The sequence below is a fragment of the Mustela erminea genome, chromosome 1, assembly GCF_009829155.1.
Source record: "Mustela erminea isolate mMusErm1 chromosome 1, mMusErm1.Pri, whole genome shotgun sequence".
Lineage (NCBI taxonomy): Eukaryota > Metazoa > Chordata > Mammalia > Carnivora > Mustelidae > Mustela > Mustela erminea.
The window spans coordinates 25,413,099-25,436,595 of NC_045614.1; the positions used below are offsets into that span (position 1 = coordinate 25,413,099).

Here is a 23,497-nt window from a genome sequence, read left to right on the forward strand (position 1 = left end):
GGCCCCTCAATTTTTAATTTTTGTTTTTTTTTTTTCTTAGAATTCAAGGACTTAATCTGAACGCAATACATTTTTCTTATTGAAATGTCATAGACTGTGATAGGGCTATAGCAGTAGAAATGGAAAAGAGGGATATCCTAAAGAGACGTGATTCAGGAGAGAAAGCCTCTGGCTCTCTTACATCCTCCTGGCTTTTGGTACAAAGGCAGTATTTGTTGTATCCTGAAGCCAGATTTAAAACAATATTCATCGGGGCCCCTGGGTGGCTCAGTGGGTTGAGCCTCTGCCTTCAGCTCAGGTCATGATCCCAAAGTTCTGGGATCGAGTCCCGCATTACATTTACATTTAGTTATTCTATATTCTCTACTTTATGTTACAAATATGATTCTGAAAATTGGAATACATCTGTTTAAGTCTTGTATAATTCAAAATTTTTTGTTTACAGTTCTTTCTCTCAGATAAATGCCTTTCTGTTTGTATAAATTTTTGTCAAGATTGATAAGGTGGTTAGAAAGAGAGAGTTGCGGGCGCCTGGGTGGCTCAGTGGGTTAAGCCGCTGCCTTCGGCTCAGGTTATGATCTCAGGGTCCTGGGATCGAGCCCCGCATTGGGCTCTCTGCTCAGCAGGGAGCCTGCTTCCCTCTCTCTCTCTGCCTGCCTCTCTGCCTACTTGTGATCTCTGTCAAATAAATAAATAAAATCTTAAAAAAAAAAAAAAAAAGAAAGAGAGAGTTGCAATTTAAATAGTATTGATTACTATTGTTTAGGAAGCAGTACCACGGGAACGCCCTTTCAGTGCCATGAAACAAGAACAGCAGAGGAAATGGATTGAAGATTTGAACAAGCAAATAGAAGATGATCGGCAAAGAAGAATAGAGGAAAAAATTACATCTTCAAAGGTAACCTAACAAATTTAGGTGGATGTTGTCAACGGGAAAAAAAATAATTTGAGTCCTTAATCATAAACCTAAAAGTATCCTAAAGCTATTTGACAAGATTACAGTATTCAAATTAATACACATTTGCTCTTTTTTGAATGCATTTAGTAAGTGATTTTGTGTAATTTCTTAAAACTGGCTTTTCAGGAATTTCCTAATTTGAATTTCTCGTACTCTTTATGTTAGTTACCTAAGTATATATGGAATTAATAAAGAATATAGCTCCGTTGATTTTTGTGATGCTTATTCTGCTCTTTGGTGACTTTTAAAAATTGTGTTTGATTATCATTTTAGAACTTTATACATGAGAACAATTGGGAGAATTCTTAGTAATTCTTATTTATCATGATTAGGGTGAGGAACATGACAGATGGGCAATGCATTTTGATTCATTAAAGACCTATCCTGCTTCTCAGTCTCAACTGTCTTCTTGGTCAACACACAACCAACCAGAGTACTTCTGTGTCTCTCCGGACACTCACGAACTGGCTGATATCAGCAGTGTTTATACACCTATGACTGGAAGCCAGGTTGAACCTTCAGAAGAGGAGCATATAGCAAAACCAGTCAGAGATAAGACCATGGCAGATAGTCAGAAAACAAAGTAAGTTTATCTTTCAGTATTTATTAATGTTTAAGGAAGTCTATGTGCTTTATTAAAAGGACTGTCATATTTATAATGTATGTTAATTGATTTCAGGTTTGGTATTTTCCTTTAAAGTAGAAATTACTAGTGGATGTATCTGGAGCAAAAATGATTTAGCATCTTTTGGGGGTTTTGTATAACTAAAGTGTCTATCTTGCCAGCTTTCTCCGTTCTATGACTGCTCTCTTGGATCCAGCTCAGATTGAAGAACGTGAGAGGCGACGACAAAAACAGTTAGAACATCAGGTATTGCACTGTAAAATACTATTCTTCGCCTTAATAAATAAAGTCATTTCCAGCGGATACCTAAATAAATGGAAATTAAAATTCCAATATAAATGTACAGCACAGGCCCTTCCATTTCTGTGATGAATCTAATTCTTACTCCAGCTGGCAGTAATACTAAAATTATATTGATGCTGAGAACCAGACAGTATCACATAGTACAACCAGCCACTTGCCTTCCAGAAGAGTAGGTCTTTAATATATGTTTTATATATGAAATGGCACTAAATCTTAACTTAGTACTGGCTATTTTTTTTTCATCTGTTTATAGTTCTCCTGAATTTTGTTTAGGATGAGAATTAGTTCTTTAAGGGAACTATACAGGGCACTGAATTCTGATTGAGAAATCTAGCAGATAATATAAGGAAGGAGATGAAGATTAAAATTCTAATTTTAATCTAACACTAAAAGGACTTAAAATTCTGAATAATTCTTTAAAACCTTTGATACATGAGGAATTCGATGTAATTAATATTGTTAGTCTTAATCAGTAAGCGAATTAACAGAATGTCTGCTACTTACCAGGCACTATGCTAAGTGCTGATATTTTTTTAGTTGTTTTTGGATTACTTCTTCTAACAGACCTCCTCTGTTAAAAGAAAAAGCATATAGAATTCCAGGAACAAGAGATGGGATAAATACATTGGAAATTTGACATTTTAACTTTATTTATATATGTAATATTGCATTATATATTATCTGCTACTGATAAACTTATTTTAGAAATTCAAATGCTTCAAATAGATTTTTTAAATTTGTGACGGTGCATTTTGTGATTTATAATTTATAACTAGAAAGCCATCACCGCTCAGGTGGAAGAGAAACGCAGGAAGAAACAGCTGGAAGAACAGCAAAGAAAGAAGGAAGAACAAGAAGAGGAGCGTCGCTTAGCACGGGAACGAGAAGAGATGCAGAAACAGTATGAAGAAGACATACTTAAGCAAAAACAAAAGGAAGTAAGTATATATTAAAACTTTTTTCATTGAAATATAGTTAACACAGTGTTACATTAGTTTCAGGTGTACAACAACATAGTGATTCAGGAGTCCTATATGTTATACTATGTTAACAAGCATACAGTACACGCTATTATAGTACCATTGACTATATTCCCTATGCTGTTGCTTTCATCCTTATGACTTGTTCATTTAATAACTGGAAGCCTGTACCTCCCACTCCTCTTCCCTCATTTACTGACTCCTTCTCCCCTGCTACCAGTTTGTGAGTCTGTTGTTTTGTTTTGTTTTGTAAAGATTTTATTTATTTGACAGAGATCACAAGTAGGCAGAGAGGCAGGCAGAGAGATAGGCAGAGAGGCAGGCAGAGAAAGAGAGAGAGGAGGAAGCGGACTCCCTGCAGAGCAGAGAGCCCGATGGGATCATGACCCGAGCCAAAGGCAGAGGCTTTAACCCACTGAGCCACCGAGGTACCCCTGTGGGTCTGTTTTTTTCTTTGTTTGGGGTTTTTTGTTTTGCTTTTCATTTTATCTTTTTTAGTTTCCACATACAAGTGACTTCATATAGTATTGATCTTTCCTATCTGACTGACTGACTTTTTAGCATAATACCCTCTAGGTCCATCCGTGTTATTGCAAATGGCAAGGTCTCTTTCTTTTTTATGGCTGAATGATACTCTACTTTTTGTATATACCACATCTTCTTATGCATTCTTCTGCTGATGGATACTTGAGTTGCTTCCATATCTTGGCTGTTACAAAAAATGCTGCAGTAAACATTTGGGTGCATATATCTTTTTTTCCCTTTGGGTAAATACTTTATAGTGAAATTACTAGACTGTGTGGTAATTCTACTTTTAATTTTTTTTGGAGGGTCCTTATTGTTTTCCACAGAGGGTATATCAATTTCCATTCCTACCAATAGTGCACAAAGGTTCCCTTTTCTCTACATCCTCACCAACACTTGTTGTTTCTTGTCTTTTTGATACTGGCTGTTCTGACAATGGTGAGATGATATAATTATGGTTTTGATTCACATTTCCCTAATGATTAGTGATGTTGAGGATCTTTTCCTGTGTCAGTTAGCCATCTGTATGCTTTGGAAAAATGTTTGTTTGGGTCCTCTGATCTTTTTTAAAAACTAAATTATTTTGGGGGCAGTTGACTAAGTGTCTGAGTCTTGGTTTCAGCTCAGGTCATGCTCACTGGGTTGTGAGATCAAGCCTAGTATGGAGCCTGCTTAAGATTCTCCCCCCACCCCCACTTTGTCAGCCCATCTCCCCATTCATGTGGTCATGCTGTCTCCCTTAAAAAAAAAAAAAAAAATCATTATTTGGTGTTTTGGTTTTGAGTTGTATGAGTTATTTGTATATTTTGGATATTAACTCCTTTTCACATATGTTGTTTGCAGATATCTTCTCCCATTCAGTAATTTGTTGTTTTGTGGATGGTTTCTTTTGTTGTGTAGAAGCTTTTTATTTTTATGTAATCCCAACAGTTTATTTTTGCTTTTATTTCCTTTGCCTGAGGAGACAGATCTAGAAAATGGAAATTAAAATTCCAGTATAAATGTACAGCACAGGCCCATGGTAATGCCGATGTCCAAGAGGTTACTGCCTCTGTTTCCTTTAAGGAGTTTTATGGTCTTAGGTCTCACAGTTTACATCCATTTGAGTTTATTTATGTGTATGGTGGGAGAAAGTGGTCCAGTTTCATTCTTGTGCATGTAACTGTCCAGTTTTCCCAGCATATTTTACTGAAGAGACTGTCTTTTTCCCATTGGATATTCTTGCCTTCTTTGTCATTGATTACTTGACCATATAAACATGACCAGGTTTTATTCCTGGGCTCCCTTTCATCTTTTGATCTGTTTTGTGCCATTGCTATACTATTTTGAGTACTGGCATTGTAGCATATATGGTTTGAAATCTAAGATTGTGATACCTTCAGCTTTGTTCTGCTTCCTCAGAATTGCTTTGGCTATTTGGGGTCCTTTGTGGTTCCATACAGATTTTAAGATTATTTGTTCTAGCTCTGTGGAAAATTCTGTTGGTATTTTGATAGGGATTACATTCAATCTGTAGATTGCTTTAATAGAGTGGACGTTTAAAGTGTTAATTCTTCCAGACTGTGAACATGGTAGTATTTATATTATAAATAACATTATAGAGTAAAAATGGATAGATTAAAAATGGGTATATTTTTAAAAGAAAATAATCAGAAGTTGAACATTTGCATCTGTTTTGAAATTTTGAAGGTGTATGCAGAAACACTGAAGTGTTGCATTATAAAGGTTATGAATGTAAAGGAGAATCTAGAGAAGTTTTTAATTATTTCAAGTGATCAGTTCACAAATGCCATATTGCTTGGGTTTTTTTCTCTGCTAAGAAAGGCCAGTACAGCACAACAACAAAAAAAATTACCCATGTGCTTCATTTTGAAATGTTTTCTAAGCAATAATTATTATTTTTTAAGATTTTATTTATTTATTTGACAGATCACAAGTAGGCAGAGAGGCAGGCAGAGAGGGGTAGCAGGCTTCCTGCTGAGCAGAGAGCCCAATGCAGGGCTCGATCCTAGGACCCTGAGATCATGACCTGAGCCGAAGGCAGAGGCTTAACTCTCTGAGCCACCCATACACGCCTGAGCAGTAATTATTAATAAATATCCTAGATGTGTTAAGAGAAATGATATTGGCCTTTCTGTCTGTGTCCATTAGTGAACAGGAGCATATATTTGCAGGCTGGCATTGATGATACATTTCATTGCTGTGTTAGAGTTTTCCTGTGTGCTTAAATAAGATTTTTTTTCTTAATTTTAAAATTTTATTTATTTATTTATTTTAAAGATTTCATTTATTTATTTGAAAGACAGAGATCACAAGTAGGCAGAGAGGCAGGCAGAGAGAGAGGGGAAGCAGGCTCCCTGCTGAGCAGAGAGCCCAGTGCGGGGCTCTATCTCAGGACCCTGGGATCATGACCTGAGCCAAAGGCAAAGGCTTTAACCCGCTGAGCCACCCAGACGCCCAATTTTTTTTTATTTTTTTATGATTTTATTTATCCATTTGTCAGAGAGAAAGAGCGCACAAGGGAGAGCACAAGCAGGGGGAGGGGCAGAGGGAGAAGCAGGCTTCCCATCGAGCAGGGAGCCGGATGTAGGACTCGATCCCAGGACAGAGGAATCATGACCTAAGCTGAAGGCAGCCGCTTAACCAACTGAGCCAACCAGGTGTCTCTAAATAAGATCGTTTTTTAAAAAAAGAGTAGATACCTGGTTAGCTACAAGAACATCTCTGTTAAGTGGTACATGTGGCCTAGGGATGATTTTGTGAAGTGTCATGTTTGAGCTGACCTGACGTGAGCAAATCCTACAGTGACGTGATTGCCAAGGATTTGTGAGGTTTATAGTAGAGAATAGAGCATTTCCACTCGCCCTCGGAGATGCAGCCCAGAGCCTGCATTTTCTTGATTTTTCCCTTTTCAGCCTTAACTCCACACTGATGAAGTGGATGATCTGGGTTCTATTTTCATTATGTTGAATAGGTTAAGGCAACTGCTCCTATGAAAAAACTATATAGGGACACCTGGGTGGCTCAGTTGGTTAAGCAGCTGCCTTCGGCTCAGGTCATGATCCCAGCGTCCTGGGATCGAGTCCCACATCGGGCTCCTTGCTCAGCAGGGAGCCTGCTTCTCCCTCTGCCTCTGCCTGCCATTCTGTCTGCCTGTGCTCGCTCTCTCCCCCTCTCTCTCTCTGATAAATAAATAAAATCTTTAAAAAAAAAAAAAAAAGAAAAAACTATATATGTGAATAAAGTCAGAGGGTCATTTGTTTGAATTGCAAGAAATGGCTGTAAATCCTGTTTTACCTCTTCATAATCTGTTTTTAATCTTAATGGAATTTGGATGGAATTAATCACTGGTTTTAGAAGCTTTGAAGACTTTATTATAATAAATTTCAGTGGGTAAAAGAATTTTTACATTTGTGGTCTAATACAGCTGTAGAATATGATACTAAAATGTAAGTTCCAAAAGGGAGAACGCTTTGCCCTGTTGACTTTGTCCCAGTATCTTGAATAGTGCCTCGCACATAGTAGGAGCTAATCTGCTCAGAATAGTCAAGTCTGTAGGTGTCTGATAATTGCATTTAATAATTCTGTGCCCTTCAATATTAACAGGAAATCATGACTCTCAAAACAAATGAGCTATTTCAGACAATGCAGAGAGCACAGGAGCTAGCACAGAGGCTGAAACAAGAACAGAGAATCCGAGAATTGGCTCAAAAGGGACACGACACTTCTGGATTGATTAAAAATCTTGGTGGTAAGCAGTTCACTACAATTTTTTTTTTTTTTTTTTTAAAGATTTTATTTATTTATTTGAGAGAGAAACAGTGAGAGAGAGCATGAGCGAGGAGAAGGTCAGAGAGCCAAGCAGACTCCCCATGGAGCTGGGAGCCTGATGCGGGACTCGATCCCGGGACTCCGGGATCATGACCTGAGCCGAAGGCAGTCGTCCAACCAACTGAGCCACCCAGGCGTCCCAGTTCACTACAATTTTACTTAAAATATCTTTTGAAGAGGATTTTAAATAACTGCCTATTTTTGGTACCTTTAACACACCTAGTGAATAAATATTATTTTAGGAATTTCAGATCTTGACCTGATGTAACTTTATAAAAATGCTTATTTTGTTTGGGAAATTGGTTTTAAGAGAAGAACTAAATAATAACTAAGCAGGGTCGGGCACTTTCCAATAATCTTTGATACAGGAAGGATGTTAGGGGTTGAAGACAACAACCAAGAATTCTCCAGATGTTTTTGGTGCAAAAAGGTAATTTTATTAAAGCACTGGGACAGGACCCGTGGGCAGAAAGAGTTGTGCTAGGGTCGTGAGGAGTGGCCCATCATATACTTTCAAGTTGTGAGGGATTAGGGATAGTGTAAATATGTAAGGAATTTGGAAGAACAGTTTTCAGGACCTTAAGGGGGCTAGCAGTTATTGGGAAAACGTCATTTATAACTGTCTAATAAAAACTTAGTCATGAGACCCTTCAGATGTATATCAGTGGGTCGTATGATTGGGGGATGATTGCCAACATGTATTGGGAAGAGGGGTAGAGATAAAGGCAGTTTCCAGAGGAAATTTTTTTATGTTAAAGTAGACGTACAAGATCGTGGGGGTTGGGCTAAGATTACTTTCTGCCCTTAGCAAAGTGTGAACATCCAGGCAGTTGAGTTCCTAGAGGAATGTCACTGACGACCTATTTCAAGGACTTGTCAGTGGGCCGTAAGTAGTAAGGAAATTTAATAATTTTTCTTCTGCCTTTGTTTCCTACTTTTTACATAAATTTTCTTATGTTTTGTTTATAGTAGGTAAAATGTATACTTTTTTTTACCCAGTGTTTTTAGAGAAATCTCTGAAAGGATCCTCATATTCAATAAGGGATAAAAATGCAGGTCACTTTTTGTAAGAAAATTTAGGATAGCCCTTTTATATTTTTATTGTAATGTTCACATTGATTACACTGAAAATCTTGTGCGTATTTAGTTGCTGCTACACATACTTTCTCTTAATCTTCCTGAACTGTCATTATGTTGGATAATATATTTCTCTTGCTATTTGATAAAGTGACTAACAACATTTCAAATTTAGGACATGGCTTGGATGATGTCAGTGGTAAAAAGAATACATGTATCAGTTCTACAACCTCTCCCAAAAAGGATACTGCTGTGCAAACAGGTATTTGTTTAACAGTTGTGATTTGGTTTAAAATTTACTTAAAATTAACGTCACAGTCAGAATTAAGCTTAGTTTAGAATTGAGCTCTGTTTGTCTACGGCCATACCACCCTGAACGTGCCCGATCTCGTCTGATCTCGGAAGCCAAGCAGGCTCGGGCCTGGTTAGTACTTAGATGGGAGAATTGAGCTCTGTTTAAAAATGAAAGGAATTCACCAGTTTTCAGCAAGTATTAGAAAATAAAGGGATCTCTTGATTTTTAATTTCTCTGTAACAGCTTCATTGAGGTTTAATTCACATAGCATATAGTTAACCCCCCTAAAGGATACAGTGCAGTGTTTTGGTTTTGTTCTTCAAGTTTTAAATTAAATTCTAGTTAACATATATGGTAAAATTGTTTCAGATGTAGAATTTAGTGATTCACCACTTACATATAATGCCCAGTGCACATCACAAGTGCCCTCCTAAATACCCATCACCCAGTTAGCCCATTTCCCCACTCCCCTCCCTCTATAATCACTCAGTTCTCTTTTTTCCCCTCATTTATGTGAGAGAGAGGGAGAATGAGTGAGAGACAGCAGAAGCAGAAGGGAGAAGCAGAGGGAAAGGGAGAAGCAGACTCCCTGCTGAGCAGGGAGCCCAGTGACCTGAGCTAAAGGCAGATGCTCAACTGACTGAGCCACCCAAGTGCCCCAGTATCTTCTAGTTCTGTCCATGTCATTGCACATGGCAAGCTTTCATTCTTTTTGATGGCCAAGTTATATACCATCTTCTTCATCCATGGATATTTGGGCTCTTTCTATATTTTGGCTGTTGTTGATAATGCTGCTATAAACATCATGGTGCATGTGCCCCTTTGAATCAGTATTTTTGTGTCCTTTAGGTAAGTATCTAGTAGTATAATTACTGGGTCATAGGGTAGTTATATTTTAACTTTTTGAGGGACCCCCCCCCTCCATACAGTTTTCCAGAGTGGCTGCTGCATTTTGCATTCTCCTCAACAGTGTAGGAGAATTCCCTTTTCTCCATATATTTGCCAACATCTGTTGTTTTCTGTGCAATTAAATTTTAGCCAGTTTGATAGGTGTGAGGTGGTATCTCATTACGGTTTTGATTTGTATTTTCCTGATGAGTGAAGTTGAGCATCTTTTCATGTGCCTATTAGGCAACTATATGTCTTTGAGAAAATGTCTGTGTCTTCTGCACGGCCCCCCCCTTTTTTCTTTTTTTTTTTTTAGGATTTTAAAATTTATTTCACAGAGAGAGCACAAGCAGGGGGAGTGGCAGGGAGAGGGACAGGGAGAAGCAGGCTCCCCACTGAGCAGGGAGTCCAGTGCAGGGCTCCATCCCAGGACTCTTGGAACGTGACTTGAGCCAAAGGCAGCTGCTTAAGTGACTGAGCTACTGGAGGCGCCCCTTCTAGCCCATTTCTTAACTGGATTATTCATTTTTTGGGTGTTGAGTTTGATAAGTTATTTATAGATTTTGGATACTAACCCTTTTTCAGACACGTCATTTGCAAATATCTTCTCCCATTCTGTAGGTTTTCTTTTAGTTTTGTTGATTTTTTTTCTTCACTGTGTAGAAGCTTTTTATCTTGATGAAGAAAGTCCCAGTAGTTCACTTTTGATTTGCTTTTGTTTCCCTTGCCTCTAGAGACGTGTTTAATAAGAAGTTGTTATGGCTTAGGTCAAAGAGGTTGCTGCCTGTGTTCTCAAGGATTTTGATGGATTCCTGTCTCACATTTAGGTCTTTCATCCATTTTGAATTTATTTTTGTGAATGGTGTATGAAAGTGGCTCAGTTTCATTCTTCTGCTTGTTGCTGTCCAGTTTTCCCAGCACCATTTGTTGAAGAGACTGTATTTTTTCCATTGGATATTCTTTCCTGTTTTGTCGAAGATTAGTCAACCATGGAGTTGAGGGTCCATTTCTGGGTTCTCTGTTCTGTTCCATTGATCTATATGTCTGTTTTTGTGCCAGTACCATACTGTCTTGATGATTGCAGCTTTGCAGTAGAGCTTGGAGTCCAGAATTGTGATGCCACCAGCTTTAGTTTTCTTTTTCAACATTCCTTTGGCTATTTGGGGTCTTTTCTGGTTCCATATAAATTTTAGGATTATTTGTTCCAGCTCTGAAAAAAATTGATGGTATTTTAATAGAGACTGCATTGAATGTGTAGATTGCTCTAGGTAGCATAGACATTTTAACAATATTTGTTCTTGAAGGTCTACAAGCAGGGAATGTTTTTGCATATCTTTGTCTTTCTCAGTTTCTTTTATGAGTGTTTTGTAGTTTTGTGAGTACAAATACTTTGCCTCTTTGGTTAGGTTAATTCTTAGGTATCTTACAGTTTTTGGTGCATTTGTATATGGGATTGATTCCCTAATTTCTTTCTTCCGCCTCATTGTTAGCATATAGAAATGCAGCTCATTTCTCTGCCTTGATTTTATATCCTGCCACTTTGCTGAATTCCTGTATGAGTTTTAGTGATTTTGAGGTGGAATCTTTTGTGTTTTCTACATAGAGTATTATGTCATCTGCAAAGAGTTAGAGTTTGACTTTTTTGCCAATTGAGATGCCTTTTATTTCTTCCTGTTGCATGATTGCTGAGGCTAGGACTTCTAGTACTATGTTGAAAAACAGTGGTGACAGTGGACATCCCTGCCATGTTCCTGACCTTAGGAGGAAAGCTCTGTTTTTCTCCACTGAGAATGATATTTGCTGTGGGCTTTTTGTCTATGGCTTGTATGATATTGAGGTATGTTCCCTCTGAAGAGTTTTAATCAAGAAAGAATGCTGTACTTTGTCAGATGCTTTTTCTGCATCAGTTGAGAGGATCATATGGTTCTTATCCTTTCTCTTAGTCATGTGGTATATTATGTTGATTGATTTGCGAATATTGAACCTTCCCTGCAGCCAAGGAATAAGTCCCACTTGATTGTGGTGAATAATTATTTTAATAATTTAAATTATTATTATTATTATTTTTTTTTAAGATTTTATTTATTTGACAGACAGAGATCACAAGTAGGCAGAGAGGCAGGCAGATAGAGAGTGAGAGAAGGAAGCAGGCTCCCTGCTGAGCAGAGAGCCCGATGTGGGACTCGATCCCAGGACCCTGAGATCATGACCTGAGCCGAAGGCAGCGGCTTAACCCACTGAGCCACCCAGGCGCCCTATTTTAAATTATTAAAATGTACCCTCAATTATTGAAATGGACCCTCAACTCCATGTTTGACTAATCTTTGACAAAGCAGGAAAGAATGTCCAATGGAAAAAACAGTCTTCTTCAACAAATGGTGCTGAGAAAGCTGGACAGCCACATGTAGAAGAATGTTTTAATGTACTTTTGTTTAATGTTTTAATGCAGAAGAATGTTTAAATGTACTTTTAATGTACTGTTGGGTTTGATCTGCCTGCCTCTCTGCCTACTTGTGATCTCTGTCTTTCAAATAAATAAAATCTTTAAAAAATTTTTTTTCTTCTTTAATTTCCTGGTTAACCTCTTCATTTTTTTTTTAATATTTAATTTATTTATTTGACAGAGATCACAGGTAGGTAGAGAGAGAGGGGAAGCAGGCTCCCTGCTGAGTAGAGAGCCCGATGCGGGGCCTGATCCCAGGACCCTGAGATCATGACCTGAGCCAAAGACAGAGGCTTAACCCACTGAGCCACCCAGGTGCCCCCCTTTTCATTCTTTAGTAGGATGTTCTTTAATCTTGTTGAGAATTTTCACACCCATGTTTATCAATTATATATTAGGTATAATTCTCTTTTTTGCTGGGGTCTTTGTCTGGTTTTGGAATCAAGGTAATGCTGGCCTCATAGAATGAATTTAGAAGTTTTCTTCCATTTATTTCTCTTTTTTTGGAACTGTTTGAGAAGAATGTGTATTAACTTTTTTTTTTTTTTTTTAAGTCTAGTAGAATTACCCTGGGAAGCCATCTGGCCCTGGACTTTTGTATTTGAGAGATTTTTGATTACAGATTCAGTTTCTTTGCTGGTTATGGGTCTATTTAAATTTTTTTCTTCCTGTTTCAGTTTTGGCAGTTTGTAGATTTCTCAGAATTTATCCATTTCTTCCAGATGCTTGGCATCTGATTGTTGGCATATGACATGTTGGCATATGATTTTTCCTAATAATCTCTAATAATTATATTTCTGTGGTGTTGGTTGTGATCTCTCTTCTTTCATTGGTGCTTTTATTTATTTTGGTCTTTCTGTTTTGATTAAGTCTGGCTAGGGGTTTATCAGTTTTATTCTTTCAGAGAAAAATATTTTAGTTTCATTGATCTGTCCTACTAGTTTTTTTATTTCTGCTCTAATCTTTTTATTTCCTTCCTTCTGCTGACTTTAGGCTTTATTTGATGATCCTTTTCTAGCTTCCTTTAGGTGTAAGGTTAGGTTGTATATTTGAGATTTTTCTTGCTTCAAAGTAGGCTTGTATTGCAGTATACTTTTCAGGACCTTCTTTGCTGCATCCCCGAGGTTTTGGACTATCGTGTTTTCATTTGCTTCTGTGGATTTTTAAAAATTTCTTCTTTAGGGCGCCTGGGTGGCTCAGTGGGTTGGGCCGCTGCCTTTGGCTCGGGTCATGATCCCAAGGTCCTGGGATGGAGTCCTGCATCGGGCTCTCTGATCACTGGGGAGCCTGCTTCTCCCCTGCTCTCTCTGCCTGCCTACCTACTTGTGATCTCTGTCTTTCAAATAAATAAAATCTTAAAAAAAAAAATTTCTTCTTTAATTTCCTGGTTAACCTCTTCATTATTTTTTTTTAATATTTAATTTATTTATTTATTTGACAGAGATCACAAGTAGGTAGGTAGGGGAAGCAGGCTCCCTGCTGAGTAGAGAGCTGGATGCGGGGCCTGATTCCAGGACCTTGAGATCATGACCTGAGCCAAAGACAGAGGCTTGGAACCCACTGAGCCACCCACGTGCCCCCCTCTTCATTCTTTAGTAGGATGTTCTTTAATCTCCATGTACTTGTGATCTTTCCAAATTTTTTCTTGTGGTTGACTTCAGGATTCATAGCACTGTGGTCTGAAAATATGCATGGTATGATCTCATTCTTTTTGTATTTGTCGAAGGCCTGATTTGTGATCCACCATGTGATCTATTTTGGAGAATATTCCATGTGTACTTAGAAAGAATGTGTATTCTGCTGCTGCTTTAGGATGAAATGTTCTGAATATGTCTGTTAAGTCCCTCTGGTCCAGTTGTGTCATTCAGAGCCGTTGTTTTCTTTTGATTTTAGGCTTAGATGATCTGTCTGTTTCTGTTAAGTGGTGTATTAAGGTCTCCTATTGTTACTAATGAGTTTCTTTATGTTTGTTATCAATTGACTTGTGTATTGGGTGCTTGCCAAGTTGGGGGCATAAATATTTGCAATTGTTAGATATTTGCAATTGTTGGATAGACACCTTGTTTATGAGATAGTGCCCTTTGTCTCATATTATATATTTTTTTCATTTAAAATCAAGTTTGATATTAAACATGCCTACTCTGGCTCTCTGTTGACTTCTGAAACTTTGGTTTTCATCACCTCACTTTCAATCTGCAGGTGTCTTTAGGTCTAAAAATGAATCTCTTGTAAGCAGTATATAGGTAGATCTTTTTTTTTTTTAAATCCATTCTGATACCTTAAACATCTTTTGATTGGGGCATTTAGTCCATTTACATTCAGGAATTCTTATATTCAGGAATTATTATAGATAAGAAGGTAGTGCCATTGTATTGCCTGTAAAGTCACTGTTTCTGGAGATTTTTCTCTGTATCTTTCTAGACTTTGTTGCTTTTGGTCTTTCTTTCTGACTTTAAAGGAGGAAATTTAAAGGAAATTTTTAATATTTTTTGCAGGGTGGTAGTTTAGTCATCGTAAACTCCTAGTTTTGTTTGTCTGGGAATCTCTTTATTTCCTTCTATTCCAAATCCTTGATGGATAAAATTTTCTTTACTGTGCATTTTTCCCATTCAGGACCTTGAATATATCATGCCACTCTCTTCTGACCTGCTGTGTTTCTTTGGTAAGATTTACTACTAACCTGATTTGTCTTCCCTAGTAGATTAGGGATTTCTTTTCCCTTGCTGCTCTCAGGATTCTTTCCTTATCTCTGTATTTTGCAGGTTTTGCTGCAATATGTCTTGGGGTTGTCCGGCTTTTGTTGAGTTTGATGGGAGTTCTCTGTGCCTCCCAGGTTTGGATAGCTGTTTCCTTCCCCAGATATAGAAGTTTTCATCTATAATGTGTTCATATAAACCTTCTGATGCAGTATTTTTTTTAAAGAGTACAATTAGAGTTGTGCAACCATCCCCACAATGAATTTAAGAACATTTTTATCACCCCAGAAAGAACCCCTGTGTTCATTCTTTTCTCCCTTTTCTCCAGTTAAAGGTAACCAGCAATCTACTTTCTGTTACTCTAGATTTGCTTATTCTAGAAATTTCATATAATTGGAATCATACCATATGTAGTATTTTGTGCCTGGATTCTTTCATTTAGCGTAATGTTTTAAGGTTCATCATGTTGTAGCATGTAGCAATACCTCATCATCCTTCATCACTGAATAATATCCCATTTTGTGCATATACCACATTTTGTTTATTCCTTCATCAGTTGGTGGATGTTTGGGTTACTTCTACTTTTTGGCTATTAAAGATATGCTATGAACACTTAAGCAGAACTTACCTAGATGTATATTTTCAGATCTCTTGGGAGAGAAGAATAGCATTGCTGAGTTATATATAACTGTATGTTTAGCATTTAATGAATTGTAAAACTTTTCCAAATTGTATGATTTTACATTTCCATCAGTAGTATATGTAATTTCTCTGCATGTTAACCTACACATATTATTCTTGTGGTTATGAAGTGGTATGTCATTGTGGTTTTGATTTACATTTTCCCGGTGACCAATGATGAACATTTTTTATGTGTTCATTTTATTCATTTTTTAAAAGATTTTATTTATTTGAGAGAGAGAGAAATAGAGAGCAAGCAAGTGCACAAGGAAGGGGAAGGGAAAGCAGGAGAGGGAGAAGCAGGCTCCCCATTGAGCAGGGAGCCAGATGCAGGGCTCAGTCCCAGGACGCTGGAATCATGACCTGAGCCAAAGGCAGACAATTAACTGACTGAGCCACCCAGGCCTCCTCATGGGTTCATTTTAAATTTTTAAAAATGTGATAAGGTAATATCTATATTTGGGCCTTATTATTATAGGTCTCCATGCTTACTGTGAATCCTTTCAATCCTTTACATATCTTTCTGGGAATTTTTTTTTTTTTTAAGATTTTATTTATTAATTTGACAGAGAGAAATCACAAGTAGACGGAGGCAGCCAGAGAGAGAGAGAGAGGGAAGCAGGCTCCCTGCCGAGCAGAGAGCCCGATGCGGGACTCGATCCCAGGACCCCGAGACCATGACCTGAGCCAAAGGCAGCGGCTTAACCCACTGAGCCACCCAGGCGCCCCTGGGAGGTTTTTTTTTAATAGCTTCCAGAAAATCCCTTTAACTTTTCACTTTTTAAAAATCCAGGGATAATTGACATACAACATTAGTTTCAGGTGTAGAGCATAATGATTCTATATTTGTGTATGTTGCAGAATGGTCACAGTAAGTCCAGTTAATATCACCATCAGTTAGAAAATTTTTTCTTGTGATGAGAAGATTTATTCTCTTAAATATGGAATTATTAACTAGAGTCACTGTGTTGTATGTTATATCCCCAAGACTTATAACTGGAATTTGTAGTTTTTGACTCTTCACCCATTTTGTCCTTCTTTCCCCTCCCCACTGCTGCCTTTGGCAGCAATATATCTGTGAGCTTCTGTGGTTTGTGTGTGTGTGTGTATTTTTTTTTTTTTTTTAAGATTCCACTTGTAAGTAAAAGAAAAAAAATTCCCCATATAAGTTAGATCTTATGGTATTGGTCTTTCTCTGTCTTTTTTTACTTAGTATAATGCCCTCAATGTCCGTCCATGTGGTCACAGATGGCAAGATTTCATTTCTTTTTATGGCTGAATAATATTCCTTTGTGTATGTAAACACTACATTTTCTTTATATTTATCTGACACTTAGGTTGCTTCCATGCCTCCACTATTACAAATAGTGCTCCAGGGAACAGAGGAGTGCATACATCTTTTTGAGTTAGTGGTTTTGTTTCTTTCGGATAAATCCTGAGGTGGAATTGCTGGATCATGTGGTAGTTCTTCTTTTAACTCTTTGAGGAATCTTTATATTTTCTGTAGTGGAGATTAACCAATTTAGAAGTCTACCAACAATGTGTGAGTATTCTCTTTTCTCTACCTCCTTGCTGACTCTTGTCATTTCTTCTTTTTGATACTCAACATTCTGAATGGTGCAAAGCCATTATCTCACAGTGGTTTTGATTTTTCATTTCCCTGATAATTAGTGATGTTGAGCATCTTTTTATGTAGCTGTTAGCCATCTGTAGGTCTTTCTTTGATAATTGTTCAAATCTTCTGCCCATTTAAAAAATCAGATTGTATCTTTGCTTTTCTTATTGCATTGTATAATTTCTTTTTTTTAAATTAATGTATAATATATTACCTGTTTCATGGGTGCAGGTCTGTGAATCATCAGTCTTACACAGTTCACAGCATTCACCATAGCACATACACTCCCTAATGTCCATAACTCAGACACCATATCCTTCCCCCCGCCCCACCCCAGCAACCCTTAGCTTGTTTCCTGAGGTGAAGAGTCCCGTTATGGTTTGGCTCCCTCCGTGTTCCCATCTTGTTTCATTCTTCCCTCCCTTCCCCCCATGAACCCCCACCCTGCCTCTAAAATTCCTCATATAAGAGCGACCATATGATAATTGTCTTTCTCTGACTGACTTAACTTTGCTTAACAAAACGGCCTCTGGTTCCACCCATGTTGTTGCAAATGGCAAGATTTCGGGGTATTTTTTGATGGCTGCATAGAATTCGTGTGTGTACATGTGTGTGTTTATGTATCCACACCACATCTTCTTCATCCATTCATCTGTTGATGGACATCCAGGCTCTTTCCATAGTTCTGCTTTTGTGGACATTGCAATCTGCTATAAACATTTGGGTGTCTGTGCCCCTTCAGATCACTACATTTGTATCTTTAGGGTAAATACCCAGTACTGCAAATGCTGTAGCTCTAGGGTAGTTCTATTTTCAACTCTTTGAGGAACCTCCATACTGTTTTCCAGAGTGGCTGCCCCAACTTGCATTCCCACCAACAGGGTAGGAGGGCTCCCCTTTCTCTGCATCTTGGCCAACTCCTGTCATTTCCTGACTAGTTAACTTTAGCCATACAGACTAATGTGAAGTGGTATCTCACTGTGGTTTTGATTTGTATCTCCCCGATCCCGAGTGATGTGGAGTACTCTTTCCTGTGTCCGTTGGCCATTTGGATGTCGTCTTTGTGGAAACGTCTGTTCATGTCTTCTGCCCATTTCTTGATTGTATTGTTTGTTCTTTGGGTGTTGAGTTTGGTAAGTTCTTTATACGCTTTGGATACTAACCCTTTTTGAGACATGTCATTTGCAAATGCCTTCTCCCATTCTCTTGGTTGTCTTTTGGTTTTGTTAACTGTTTCCTTTGTTGTGCAAATGATTTTGATCTTGATGAAGTCCCCAGTAGTTCATTTTTGCCCTTGCTTCCCTTGCCTCTGGCGGTGTTTCTAGGAAGAAGTTGCTGTGGCTGAGGTGGAGGTGGCTGCCTGTGTTCTCCTCAAGGATTTTTGAAGGATTCCTGTCTCACATTGAGGCCTTTCATCCATTTTGAGTCTGTTTTTTGTGTGTGGTGTAAGGAAGTGGCCCAGTTTCATTCTTCTGCATGTGGCTGTCCAATTCTCCCAGCACCATTTGTTGAAGAGACTCATTTTTCCATTGGACATTCTTTCCCGCTTTGTCAGTGATCAGTTGATCATAGAGTTGCGGGTGCATTTCTGGGTTCTCTGTTCTGTTCCATTGATCTATGTGTCTGTTTTTGTGCCAGGATCATACTGTCTTGATGATCACAGCTTTGTAATAGAGCTTGAATTCTGGAATTGTGATGCACCAACTTTGGTTTTCTTTTTCAACATTCCTCTGGCTATTGTGGGATCTTTTCTGGTTCTGTACAACTTTTAGGGTTATTTGTTCCATTTCTTTGAAAAAGTTGGTGGTATTTTGATAGGGATTGCATTAAATGTGTGATTGTTCTAGGTACCATAGACATTGTCACTATGTTTGTTCTTCCAGTCCATGAGCATGGAACGTTTTTCCATTTCTTTGTGTCTTCTTCAGTCTTTCATGAGTGCTCTATATAGGTTTTGAAGTACAGATTCTTTGCCTCTTTGGTTAGGTTTATTCGTAGGTATCTTATGGTTTTGGGTTCAATTGTAGATGGGATCGACTTTTTAATTTCTCTTTCTTCTGTCTTGTTGTTGGTATATAGAAATACAACTGATTTCTCTGCATTTATTTTATGTCCTGATATTCTACTGAATTCCTGCATGAGTTCTAGCAGTTTCTGGTATTTTATTTTTGATGCAATTGCAAGTGAGATTTTTTTCTTTATTTCTCTAACAGTATTAGTGTATAGAAACACAACAGATTCATGTGTCTTGAGTTTTTTATCTTGCACCTTTCTGGAATTTGTTTTTTCTGACAGATTTTGGTGGAGTCTTTTGGGTTATCCACACTTCTTTTTTGCCGGGTACCTTTTATTTCTTTCTGGTGTGTGATTGCCAAAGCTAGGACTTCTAGTACTGTGTTGAATAGCAGTGGTGATAGTGGACAGCCCTGCCATGTTCCTGACTTTAGGGAGAAAGTTCTCAGTTTTTCCGCATTGAGAATGATATTCGCTGTGAGATTCTGATGATACTGAGGTATGTGCCTTGTATCCCTACACCGTGAAGAGTTTTGATCAAAAAGGATGTTGTACTTTGTCAAATGCTTTTTTCAGTATATGTTGAGAGTATCATCTTGTTCTTGTTCTTCTGTATGATTTATTTATATATTTTAGATATTAACCCCTTATCAGATACATTATTTGCAAATATTTTCTCCCATTTAGTAGGTTGCCTTTTCATTTTGTTGGTTTCCTTTGCCCTTTGATGTAAAGAAATGTTTTTAGTTTGATACAGTCTTGGTTGTTTACTTTTATTTTTGTTGCCTTTGCTTTTGGACTCAGATTTTAAAAAGGATTGCCAACATCAATGTCAAGGAGTTTATTACTGCTTATGTTTTCATTTCTAGGGTTTTATGTTTCAGGTCCTGTATTGAAGATTTTATCTATTTTGGGTTCATTTATGTGTATACTGTAAGATAGTTGTCAAGTGTCATGTTTTGCATTTGACAGTCCAGTTTTCCCAGCACTGTTTACTAAAAAGACTGTCCTTTCCCCATTGTGTATTCTGGGCTTCTTTGTTGTAATTAACCCTTCATATAAGTGTGGGTTTATTTCTGGGCACCTTGTTCTCTTCTTTTGATCTGTGTCTCTGTTTTTATGTGAGTACTGTACTGTTTTGATTACTATAGATTTGTAATGTAGTTTGAAATCAGGTACTGTGATGCCTCCAGCTTTGTTCTTTCTCAGGGTTGCTTTCTTTATAGGGTCTTCTGTGTTGCCCTAGAAATTTTGGGATTGTTCTATTTCTGTTGGCCATTGGAATTTTGATAGGAATTGCAATGAGTCTGCAGATTATTTTGGACAATATAGACATTTTAGGAATAGTAATTCTTCCAATCAGCATGACATGTTTTTGCATTTATTTGTGTATTCTTCAGTTTCTTTTAGTAGTATCTTACAGTTTTCAGTGTACAGGTTTTTTACCTCCAAGGTTAAATTTATTCCTAGTATTATATTTTTGATGCAATTGCAAGTGGGATTTTTCCTTAATTTCCTTAACAGTATTAGTGTATAGAAACAGAACAGATTCATGTATAATGATTTTTATATCCTGTACCTTTATGGAAATTGTTTGTCTGACAGATTTTGGTGGAGTTTTTAGAGTTTTCTGTAAATAAATGATGCCATCTGCTAATAGTGACAGTTAGGTTACTTCTTCCTTTCCAGCTTGGATGCCTTTTCCTTTTCTTGCCTAATTGCTATGGCTAGGGTTTCCAGTGCTATGTTGAGTAAAAGTGTGGAGAATAGACATCCTTGTCTCGTTCTTGATCTTAGATAAAAGCTTTCACCTTTTCACTGCTGAGTATGATGTTAGCTACTTGCTTGGCATACATATATAGTCTTATTTTGAGGTATAGTCTCTTTATACCTTGTGTAAGAATTTTTATCATAAATGGATTTGAACTTTGCCAAATGCTTTTTCTGCCTCTGTTGACATGATCATATGATCTGTAGCTTTCATTTTGTTACTCTGTTGTGTCTCAGTTTATTAGCAGATGTTGCAACATCCTTGCATCTCTGTAATAAATCCTACTTGATCATGGTGTATGATCCCTTTAATGTATTGTTGAATTTTGTTTGCTAATATTCTGTTTAGGAAATTTTTTAAAAAAATATTTTTATGTATTTATTTGACACAGAGAGCGGGATAATGAGAGAGAGAGCACAAGCAGGGAGAGCAGCAGGCAGGCAGAGGGAGGAGAAGCAGGCTCCCTGCCGAGCAAGGAGCCCGATGTGGGGCTTGATCCCAGGACCCTGGGATCATGACCTGAGCCGAAGGCAGCCACTTAACTGACTGAGCCACCCAGGCGTCCCTGTTGAGGAATTCTTGCATCTATATTTATCATGGGTATTGGCCCATAACTTTTTTTTCTTGTAGCAGTCTTCTCTGATTTTGGTATCAGGGTGATGCTGGCCTCATAAAATAAGTTTGGAAGTGTTCCTTGTTCTTGTGTTTTTGGGAAGAATTTGAGAAGGATTTGTATTAATTCTTTGAATGTAGGGTAGAATTTGTCATTGAATCCATCTGGGCCTGGTCTTCTATTTGTAGGGAGGTTTTTTTAATTATTAATTCTCCTTACTAGTAATAAGTGTGTTTCGATTTTTCTTTTTGGTTGTATGTTTCTAGGAATTTATCCATTTGTTCTAGGTTGTCGAATAGTTCATTTGTAGTTGTTCATAGTAGTTCATGATCCTTTGCATCTCTTTGGTATCTTTATCATGTCTCTTATCCTGATTTTGAGTCGTCTCTTATTTTTCTTGAAGATTCTAGCTAAAGTTGGTGAGTTTTATCTTTTCAAAAAACAGCTCTTAGTTTCATTGATACCATGTGTTGTCATTGTATATTTGTATTTCATTTATTTCCATCCTGATCTTCATTATTTCCTTCTTTGTTCTGAGTTTGTTTGGTTTTCTATTTCCCTGGATTTAAAGTTATGTTTAGTTGAGACTTTCTTGTTTCTTGATGTAGGCATTTATCACTCAAATTTCCCTTCCCTCTTAGAACTGTTTTTGCTGCATCGTGTAAGTTTTGATGTGTTGTATTTCTAGTTTAAATTGCCTCAAGACATTTATTTCTTTTCTTTTTTAAAAGATTTTATTTATTATTTCACAGACAGAGATCACAAGTAGGCAGAGAGGCAGGCAGAGAGAGAGGGGGAAGCAGACTCCCCACCCGAGCAGAGAGCCTGATGCAGGGCTCAGTCCCAGGACCCTGGGATCATGACCTGAGCTGAAGGCAGAGGCTTTAACCCACTGAGCAACCCAGGTGCCGCAAGCCACTATTTCTTTTGACTTTTTGTTTGACCTACTGATTAAGTGGTATGTTATTTAGTCTCCACATACTTGTGAGTTTTCCAGTTTTCCTCAGGTAATTATTAATTTCTAGTTTTGTATCATTGTTGAAAAAAATGCATAATATAGTTTGAATTTTCATGACTATTATTAAAACGGACTTTGTGGCATTCCATGATCTATCTTGGAAAATGTTCTTGTGTACTTGAGTGTGTATTCTGTTGCTTTTAAAATTTTCTGAATCTGCCCATAAGGTTTATCTGGTCTAATGTTTAAGGTCTTGTTTTTTTACTTTCTCTCTTGATGTTCTATGCATTGATATAAATGGGTTGTTAAAGTCTCCTACTATTATTGTACTCCTTTTCAGTTCCTCTCTTTAGGTGTGTGAATATTTCCCTTATATATTTAGGTTCTCCTGTGTTGAGTGCATAAATATTTACAGATGTTATATCTCTTGTTGGATTGACCCCTTTATCATTATGTATTGCCCTTCTTTGTCTCATAATTATTGCAGTCTTTGTTTTAAAGTCTATTTGTCTGAAAGAAGTGTAGCTACCTTCACTTCCTTTTCCATTAGCATAGAACATCTTTTCCCATCTGTTTATTTTCATTCTGTGTGTGTTTCCTTCTGAAATGAGTCTCTTATAGGCAGCCTAATTTTTCTTTCCCATTCAGCCACTCCGTCTTTTGATTTGGAAAATTTAGTACATTTAAACTTAAAGAAATTATTGATACGTGTGTGCTTATTGCCATTTTGTTCATTTTTTTCTAGTTCCTTTCTTCTCTTTGTTTTGATGACTTTAATAGTATTGTTAGATTCTTTTTTTGATCTTTGTGAATCTCTCTTTTGTGTTGTCTACTATAGGTTTTTACTTTGTGGTTACACGTAGTCTTACATATAACTTAATTTATAAGTCTTTTTAACAGTTCGTAACAATTTTGAGAGCACTCTAAAGCTCTGTCTCACATCTTTTTAATCTTTTGTATCTTTATCTTTCATATCCCATAACTATTATTCCAGTTATAGTTATTTTTACTACTTTTCTGTTTTAACTTTCAGACTAGCTGTCAAAGTGATTAACCCACTACTTTTATTTTGTATTAATGTTTACTAAGGAGATTTTTATTTTCCTAAGTTTTCTTGTTGATTAGCGCCCTTTGTTTTCAACTTGACGAAATTTTCACATTCTTTTACAGCCAGTTTAGTGGTGGGGTGGCCTGGGTGACTCAGTCATTAAGGCCAGTTTAGTGG

At 37.3% G+C, this 23,497-nt stretch overlaps 1 protein-coding gene across 9 annotated transcripts in view; it reads left to right on the forward strand.

The window, feature by feature from the left end:
• The window catches only part of CCDC66 (coiled-coil domain containing 66), a 68,643-nt gene that overhangs the window by 35,453 nt on the left and 9,693 nt on the right, over positions 1-23,497 (forward strand). For 8 of the 9 annotated variants that reach the window (XM_032322825.1, XM_032322877.1, XM_032322867.1 and 5 more), the window contains 6 exons: positions 767-898; positions 1,291-1,541; positions 1,745-1,829; positions 2,663-2,824; positions 6,998-7,142; positions 8,475-8,561. In XM_032322825.1, the coding sequence (XP_032178716.1) occupies positions 767-898; positions 1,291-1,541; positions 1,745-1,829; positions 2,663-2,824; positions 6,998-7,142; positions 8,475-8,561 (862 nt within the window). The remainder of the gene's footprint in view (positions 1-766; positions 899-1,290; positions 1,542-1,744; positions 1,830-2,662; positions 2,825-6,997; positions 7,143-8,474; positions 8,562-23,497) is intronic. The other variant, XM_032322831.1, reaches the window with a different exon arrangement.